Source organism: Cryptomeria japonica, chromosome 2 (genome assembly GCF_030272615.1).
Source record: "Cryptomeria japonica chromosome 2, Sugi_1.0, whole genome shotgun sequence".
NCBI classification, from domain to species: domain Eukaryota; kingdom Viridiplantae; phylum Streptophyta; class Pinopsida; order Cupressales; family Cupressaceae; genus Cryptomeria; species Cryptomeria japonica.
In genome coordinates this window covers 103521420-103531350 of record NC_081406.1, presented here as the reverse complement: position 1 = coordinate 103531350, position 9931 = coordinate 103521420, and the positions used below count along the sequence as shown (strand labels likewise).

General features: G+C 36.2%; 1 protein-coding gene across 1 annotated transcript; it reads right to left on the bottom strand.

The window, feature by feature from the left end:
* Positions 1 to 3968: 3968 nt before the first annotated feature.
* On the bottom strand, positions 3969 to 9115 carry LOC131054259 (COBRA-like protein 10). Its single transcript, XM_057988734.2, has 2 exons — positions 7889 to 9115; positions 3969 to 5879 (listed from the first exon to the last, which is right to left on the bottom strand). The coding sequence occupies exons 1-2, from the start codon at positions 8421 to 8423 to the stop codon at positions 4462 to 4464; spliced, it is 1953 nt and encodes a 650-aa protein (XP_057844717.2). The 5' UTR covers positions 8424 to 9115; the 3' UTR covers positions 3969 to 4461.
* Positions 9116 to 9931: the final 816 nt, after the last annotated feature.

The window sequence follows — 9931 nt, the reverse complement described above, 5'->3', positions numbered from 1 at the left end:
TGTGAAAATTCAAAAGATGGTGCATGGTTGGGTGCATCTTCTTCCATCTCGGACTCTTCACATCCAACAAGTGATGCCTTTTTATCCTCGACTTCCTCACTATTTTGCTCACACATGCAATTATTTGAAGTCAAATATCATCTTCAACCATTAAAAAATCTTTGCTTTCAACTTACTTATGAGGTTCCTCTTGTTCTTCCTCCATGTGTCTTATAGCTTCAATTTTTCTTCCTGCTTCTGTTGTCACTGCTTCTTTCTTGACCTCCTCTTGTAATATTGGCGTCAATGCATCCTTCCCTGTTTCATGTTCCCATCATCTTGGGCTCTTCTTTCAAAAAACATTTTTTTTACTCCTCTCTGCACCTTCTCCTCCGCCCATTTCTTATTTTCATATCGTAGTACTCCTCGAAAGACATGTCACAACAGATGGCAAGATCCAGGGCAATATTTTCAACATGGCATCTTGCCATTTCATCCTCTTGGTTACTCTCCTAGCCATCTTATTCAGATTTGCTGTTTCTTCCTTAAAAGCATTCCCTTCACCTTTGGATGCTTCACAAATGTGGTCCATTCCATCTGATACGTAGCCATAGTCTTCTGATAAATGTCTTAATTTTTCTTCATTGATTCATAGGCAGGTAGGATTCCAACTCTGGTACCAATGAAATGAGCCTCAGGCTGTGATGTGCTCAGTTCCCTGATTGTGGTCTGATTTGCAAGTGTTTACTATTCAAATGTTCTTCACAGACAAGATTTAAGAGTTCACTCAACACATTTAGCAGTAATCAACAAAATATAATTCTAATTCTACAGTAAGTATTAGTTATTCCAAGATATTACACTTCTACATTAAAGATAGAAATCCCTTTTTTTATAACTATCAAATCTCAGATTACAATGAACTAATTTATGAAAATTCCCAACTACTGGTCTAACCGTCTAAGCCATGCACAATAATTGTTTGTAACAGTGATTGCCACTTACAGATACAATTTAAATGATCATTGAGATAAGATTTAGCACCTTTTAAGCCAGATTTGGGCATAGGACCTCCACTTTGTTGGCTCGGCACCTTGTGCTGCAGGGATTTACTCTACAGTTTGACAGATCACTCCAGTTGATGTGTTTTGGCTCAGTAACTGACCACAGGGGCATTGTTTAACTCAAATCAGGTACAACAGGTTTTGCTCGTACCTAGTTCTTGGCTAGAATCATAGGAAATCACCAACAAATCATTGGTGTAAATGACCAAACCCTACCTATGCTTGGAAATTTGGCTAAAGCTTGATTTATCCAGGACTCCCTTAATACTGACACCTCCTAGTTGTCTTTTTGTCCTGACACAGTGGTTGGCTTATCCATGGTGATACAATAGTCCTTGCATGAATGATCTTCCACAAGCTCGCCTAACACAAATATTTTTGCTCACTGATACTCTAATTCCTTGCGCAGATCTGAGTGAAATATTAGGAAAATCCGGAGGGCAGAAAGTAACTGAAAAGACAGGTTAGGGTTTTCATCCCAACCTGGGTGCACTAGCAAGGTTTTCGTCTCGACAGTGACATCAGTAATTAAACTGGCAAGGTTTTCGTCTCGACAGTGACATCAGTAATTAAACTGCAATTCGTTCCCATACATTTGAATACCCCAACAGGTGCCTAAAAACAGTATTTATACTTGAAAAAATGATAAGACACAAGGCCCCAATTTAGGTGCTAAAATTTTGAAATTTGAAATGAGTGCTGACCTGAAAAAGAAAACGCTTTTATTTTATTATTATTATTATTAATTATTTATTTTGAGTGCTGGCCAACGTAGAGGGAAAATGACATAATAAGTTTATATTTTTATTAAGCATTAGTTCAAGGCACAAACTTTGTTGCCCGTGGATGAACACCAATCTAAACGGACTGATTGACCAAGACTCATCTTAAACAATTGCATGTTGTATAGTGTAATTTACGTTCATTCAAACCTACAAATTATTTTGTCAAGAATGTTAAAAATTGGATTTGAAGGCGATAATCACACAGATTAACATAAAAGTAGTTAGCGACAAATTATAGGACTGGTTCTTTGTCATCAAGGCTTAATCTATGCTTTTGTTGTTTCTTTATCTCTATAAAATCAGTAGGAATACCCTCCTCACGCAAAACTTAAAGTGTAATGAAGCTGTATTTAATCCTATTGATCGGCCCAACTTACTAAAAATATGATTGCAAGTTAACCCAACTTCATCCCCCAGGCTAACTTTTTTAGTGTACATACTTAAAATTGCTAAGTAAATTTGGCACACCAGCGCATATTGATGAAGACAAAGTTATTGTTGATGAAATTTAAGACACCCAAACTGCAGCATACTTCAAAGAAACAATCATAACATAATGAATGACATAGGATTAGATATTGGTGGGGGAATGCCTTCTATTTATGCAAGTATTCCTAATAACATATGGAGATAGTCAACGTTGCATGGCCTACAACAGGGTCATTTACCCCAAGGAAGTTCCTTAAAATTAGAAATTCAGTGGGCCTGATGAAACAGGCTTTATAGCTTTATCATAATCACAGACATGCTATCTGTAATTCATTCAGAAAACACATGCATATAGCCAAGTCAATCATTAGTAACAGATATGCAAACTCACTTGGGACGTTTTATAATGATGACCGACTCTCTGGCTTAATCACAGAATGGCAAACCCTGAAGGCTTGTGGCAATATCAAACAATAGGCCTACTTGCGACAGTTGATAACAATGCTTCTTCACTGCATATTTATAGAGATTCAGATTTACAATCCTCTTCAGATTAAAGCAGTGTTCCACGGGGATGCATCTAGCTGCAAATTTTTATCATTATCTAAAGATGGTATGCCCTGATATGCAAGAAATCCATAGTCATACAGTTTTTTCAGTCCAATTGAAACACAGAATTCATTAAGACCATTTGGAAAGTACTGTATTTGACGCTTTTCTGAAAGGCATATCACATATCACTGTGATGTCATGCCTCATGACCGCATGCTAGATGCATTGGTTTTGGTTTATGTTTACAATTTAACTCAACAACTCAGACCTGGTAAAAGTTAACCATAAGTTCCAGAAACTCACTTCATTTTCCAAACAAGAGAAAACCCTAAACATTCAAAACAAAATGCAGGTATTTAAGAGAATAAATGGTAGAGGAGTGGAACTTGCCAATTAGAGTTGTCATTCACATTACCCAAGCAGATAAGCTAGTGATTGGTTTAATGGACATAATTTTCAAGCAGTTTCGATGTTTCTATTTCTTAGTACACGACTAAGGGTGGTTGAATATGTAACTATATTAATGCTTCCTAATAAATCCTGGAAACCATAATCTTGAAACAAAACTGGTTTTAAACACATAATCTGAGAACTTAATATCACTTAAGGAATTCTAGCTTTACTATATTGCATGTTGATAAACATAATTTGTATATTGCAGTGATCGTGCAAGAAGTTTGTTTTCAATGGCTAATTAAATATTATATGGTATAATGATAATACTGTCAATTGATGATTATAAACTGTGCACCATGTCTGTAATTTTAAGGTAATTTTCTACTGTTTGTACATACTCGGTTGAAACTAACAGCTATAAATTTGTTTACATGGGCATTCCTCTGTATAGTTAATAACTTCTCTTCATAATATAAATTTTATACTGTCCAAATCCAGCATAGACGTATGCCAACCAAAAATCATATAGAACCATATAAAACATCGTTACTACATGTTTTTGATTGTATGGTCAAAAGCTTTTCTTCATAACAGAAATTTTATCCTCTGTCCAAATCCAGCGTAGACCTCTGCTAACAAATAATCATATAAAACTATACATAAATTTTAACATGTGATACTAAGATACTAATTTACTTGGCTATAGGCGGTTAACAAGAATTAGAGATGTATAACAGGGCCCTTCTCCAATCCTTGAGGTTCCTGAACAAAATTAAAATCCTAGCCATTGATTACTTTGACATAGTTGATAGCACAGTATTTAAGTGTGCTCCTTTTAAACTTTTTGAAAAAGAAAAACAGGACTAAGGAATGTTTTTACTATCAAGGCACAGCAATAGTAGTTTCCATAAACAATCTAAACAAGGAAACCATGAATATCATCCCTAAGTTCTTTTTTAGATGTACAACAGCCACATTTTATAATTGTACTCAAATATATAATATCTACCATTACAACCTCTATTTGATAGGAAATCAAGGCATGTCATTAACTCAACCTTCCCAGAGCCCAAGCAAATGACCTCCATCATCTGTTATGTGTTTCCCTGCTGACAAATGGCCTTCATCATCTGTTATGTGTTCCCCTGATGACCCACCTTAACAAATTGACTAGTCAATTATGCCATTCAAAAGAATCAAAGAATCAATGGTGAAAAACTAGAAAATGGCATTCCGTGCCAAGTTCATTATCAACCTCACCAAAACTGTTCAAAGAGAAAAACGAACATAACTGTCAGCAAAAGTGTAGGCATGCTCCATGAAACCATGTGCCCTGTTCCACTAGGAATGGTGTGGGGAAGAGAGCACTCCTCACCATTAAAGAACACTTTAGTAGGGAATCCATCACCAGCTAAGATGTTTATGCCTGGTGTATACTTCTTAGTGAAGGAAATCACTGACTGCTGCTTACCTGGCACCCTTGGATCACGAGCTGGATTAGTGCCATTTGATTCTCCACTCAAATAAGTAAAATCCTTTTTCCCTTGCATGAATATGGTGTTGTTCAGACCTGGTATTTTACCCCCATCAAAAGAATAAACATTTTCATAGCCAAGAAAGGCTTTATCTATTTCAACAGCAGTAAACCAATCTGCCAAACTAGTGTCTTCCCAGTTGAAAACAGTAATTCTTGCACTCCATCCTTTGGTAAAGTCAGTATTGATGTGCCAGTTAATGCTAACCCCACAATAATCACCACAAGGTAGTGGTTGCGGTACAGAAAAGTGTTTCAGTTCAGCCCATGCAAGAGTTGGTTTAGTCCTATTTTCAAATGGGACAAGAAGAGAATAGGAAGGGAGAAGAAGGGCATCTTTTGTTCGACTACATGTAGGGCTTATTGTGGTTGGACAACCACAAGCACAGGTTTGACAAGGGATTGCAGATTCGTTGTAAAATGCAGAGAAGGAAACACAACAGTTATTTTTTCCATTCTTATTAGTGATGTTGCACACTACTTGCCAGGTGGCAATAGCAGATGTTTCCCTTTGTGTCCCACTAGGATCTGGGAATGTACTTGGATTTACTCTCCTTGGCTGCCCGCATTGATAGTCAGAATTTAGTACACCTTGAATCTTCCAATTTATAGGAGGATTATACAGGGTTCGATTCAAATATGGAGGAAGTTTGTAGACTTGAAGCGTGAATGCAGATTTAGACTTGCTAGGATCCATGGTAGACGGAAGAAGGGTGCCATTTCTGCAACAGAAATTAATCTTACCCACATTGGTATCATTAGCCAGCTGTGGGGGAAGATCGGCAATTGTTGGGGTCTTCTTACAGCTCATGACATTAGATAAATCTAGTTGTTGATAATAGTTTCCAGCTGCACCATTTAAACAGTCAGACAGACTTTGGTCTAGAGCCACTGCACCTTTCATGGCATAAATAAATTCTCCATACTGCCAATCCCAAGACAAATTCCAGTTATCCAAACGCCCAATGGGATTATCATTTGAAATTGTCACTAAAGCATTATAATTGCTTTCAAAGCTCTGCATGATATCATAGGTCATAGTAAGATCTCCTTTCTGGCGAGCAAGGAATTTGGTTTCTTCAATAGTATCATTGGGCACAAATTTAGGATCCTTTTGGCAACAAAGCTCAATTTGGCCGACTGCAAATCCAAAAATTCAAAGCATTACTGAAAGAGTATTGCATGGAGAGGAATAATAACTATCAGGAAAATGAAATTATAACAAATATATATGTTATAAATTAAACAAAACCACATAAGTAAAAGCAACATTTCACTGTATTTAGCCCAAAAAAACTTTGCTGGAAAAGGATGAAATCCAGACTCCAAAAGTTAAGGACAAAAGCATGAACTTCACATACCACATTTGGATAAACATTAAATTACATGAAAACAACATAGATTCTGATATCTCGTTATTTGTCTTTCCAATTTGATACATTTTCCAGAAATTGGGAAGGATATGCCATAAGGCAAAACAGATGTTAACAAATACTCAGGCACTTGCACCAAAATTAGATTTGACATAGCAAAGCCTCTCCAAAATCATCATTGACCAAGAGAGTTCACCCTGGACTAAGTTGCATAAAGATTAGTGGAGGTGCAACGTCAATGCAGAACAGCAAATATAGAATGATCATCTTCGGAAGCCCCAAATTTTGATGTGTTAATTGTTTATATAAAATGATTATTTGAAACTTACGCATTAAGAATTAGTGAGGTAAATCCTTCAAAGACACATGTACGAGATAATAAAATACAACTTCTCTACAAAATTGAGAATTGGATGAAGGTACAACTTTGGTGGAGAGAGTATACCAGGAGGCGCTGGGGTAACATAGAACATGAATGAATGAACTATGGTAAATATGCATTAGATGAGGACACACATAATTCTTAAAACTACTCTAGCAATTCAAACAAGCACATCTTTACACCTTTCCAGAAAAAGACAGTTTTCATTTAAAGAAAGTTAAGGTCTCTGTATTCCAATGACTGTATTTGTAAAACTATGGACGGAATCTTTTATGGACCACTTTCACCAATTTGACTACTTTTCACAATATTAGAATCCACAATTAGCAAAAAAATTCAAATCATATTAAACGTAACAATTAACACATTAATTTCCTCTTAAAGGAATCGGTGTTTACATTTAGATGAATTTAGGTCACTAAATTTTAATGATTGTGTATTTGTAAGACATGGAGGAAATTTTATAAGCTACATTTGTCCAATTGACTATTTAGTATTTTTTCACAAAATATTAAAAATAGATCCACCTATTAGATATCCTCTAGATAATTAATCAAAGTTTATCATTTATACCTTGAGGTCGTGGCATCACAAAATATCAATCAATAAACTTTAGCATATGTGAATTAGATCAGGGCACACAACATTAACGACCTATTGCAGCCTTACCAAATAGCACATTTGTTCCTACTGAAAGAGATGCAAATTCATGATCCAAAATTCGAATATTTATGATTTTGCAGCTATGGGATTAGAAAATTTCACATGGAAAGAAAAAAAAAACCCATGCCCCAGCCAACTATGATCTCTAAAATTGCACTCTGCATGGCCCGAGCCAATTAGTAGCCCATAGTATTAGACTTATTACATTTGTATTAGATGAGTGTTGCGTATCCCTAACAAACAGCATAGAAGCTTGTGTATATTTATGAACTATGAGCAGGAGGGAAACGTCTATCCATCACTCTATCCAGCCCCTAGAATGCACCAATGCATAAGTGATGGTCTATGGTGTATGAGGATGACTTATGCATTCGTGCATTCTAGAGGCTGGATAGCCATTTTCTGAGTAGGACTGTTTTATAAACTATGAGGAGGAGTGTTGTATACTCCTATGTATATAGCTAGTATTTTTCCAATTAGCAAAGTTTCACAAAAATAGATTGGCAAATTAGCAGATTTTTTTTTTAAGATTTTATATAAAATGTTCACAAGAATTAACAACTACTTAAGCAAATGTCGTCGAACATCTGATCATACCACATACCTTAATTACAGGTTTTCAGAATGGAAAGCTAGAAAAGTACTATAATAGTAACCAAAAAAGTCCATTCCTTAATAATTTTTCCATTCGTCACGAAAGAACTATAATAGGGTCAGAAACAATTACTTACCAGTAACATTGGGGGTATTGCATGTGTACCCCTCATTAGTCAAATTGAAGTGCGAAGGCATAGGAATTTGCTTTTCGTCAACCCCAAATTCAACACCACTCATTTGAATCTGCACCTGAATCTGGTTCAAGTCCCCTGCAGTCTCAATAGCAGTCTTGAGATCTGTCTGTGGGAACCCTGACAAAACAGTGCCATTGCTAACATTAGCAGGCAGACTGGAGCCATCTTCAAGCACGGCATTGCTCACACCCACAAGCACCTCCCCATGCTGGAACCCAACATAAATCTGCCACCCTTTAACTTCTTCTTTACCAGTGTTTAGCACAGTTGCAGTGGAATTAAAGACATAAGGCTGATCTTTAGGATTCGTAGTCAAGGGATAAGTTATCTTTGGAGTCTGACCCTGGTAATTCAGATAAACTCCATTGCACTTATCCTTTACAGTAACTCTAGAAACAGTTCCCTGTGCCTCAACCCAGACCAGAAAGTACACTAAAAACGCTAGGCAAATGATATTAACCCCTCCGGATGTCATGATTTGGGCCTCAAGAGAATCCAAACTTCCCAAAACAGTACCTCCAAATCATAAGGTCTGACTCAAACCCTAATCGCCCACACCATAAATGATCGTTCCTTTGATTTTCGGTTATTCGATTTTTCTAAACGATTCTTGGAAAATGAAACGATCTTGCCCCAGATTGACTCTAAAGCTGAGGAAATTGAAATGGGTTTGCGCCAATGGGATTCGAAGTCTTAAAAATGAAATGGTTATGCGCCCAGAGGGTTTAAAAGCTTGAAAATATGAAATGGGTCTATTCCACAGGGATCCAAAAGCTTGAAAAATGTGAAAAGGGTTTACTCCACAGCGATTCTAAAGCTAGAACAAAAGAAACGGGTATCTTAGCTGCTAGCAAACGAAGTGAAAGGAGCAAAATGAATCCAAAAGCTAACACCTGGTGCTGTTGCAAGATTGTAGAGCGTTTTATTTAGTGAAATGCCGTCTCCGCGTTCAGAAAACAGCCCAGTTTAGGCTGTAGGCCGGCAGACTCGGTCTCAAAAAAAGAAAAAAAACAGTTTTTAGAGACCAGATCGCCCAGACGCTTACTTTCTACACTAGAAGATTTCAAATGGATGTTAAAGCTGTGTAGCACATGGGCATTGTTTATTTTATCAAGCAAACAAATTTTCAAACATATGCCCGTTTTTGTTTTTATTTTTTTGCAATTTCTTGGAAGAAATAGTTATCGTTCTCATTGTTTTAGTTACTTATGTAGGGTCCCCTAGCCGCAATGAACAGGACTGGCAGGACTCTGTCTCTCAAGTCTGAGGTGGAATGACACGTCAGCATGAAATTAAAGGCTTTAAAAACAAAGCGGTTTGAGTTTTGTTTTTTAAAAGCAAGTAACGCGGTTTGCTTACCAACTCACACGCTTAAATTCCATATGAAGCGATAATCAACAAGTAGGCGACATAGAAATTATCAAGAAAGATCTCTTAGAAACAATCAATAGAGGTTGGTGTATAATTTTTAACCAATAGCCTACATACTTTTTTTTTATTATTATATTATTATAGAAGTTGAAGAATTTTAATTATTTAATTAATTTTATAGATTGTTAAGTTTTACAAAAAGAGTTAATTTTTTTAATTAATTTATTGCATGTTTGGATTCAATTGTGTTTACCTTTTTTAATCAAAGTTTTAGATCACACTCCATGATCCACATGATGGATCATCAGGGTGGTGGGCCAAGAGCATGATGGATCATGGAGTGTGATCCTAAACATTGATTCAAAAAGATAAACATAGTTGAATCCAGAAGCTTTCAAGCATATTATCATAGACTGTGGAAACTTTTGCATTTGATTCATTCATGAGGATTTCAAGATGAAAGATTCATGAGGAGTCTTGAATGACACATAAACTAGTGAAAGAGATTTTCAAAACAAAACATCATAAGAAAATGTTATACAAAGTTACATTTGATACATTAGATGCATCAAAGAGAGCATCTTGAAATGAAACTAAAACAAATGATGTAAA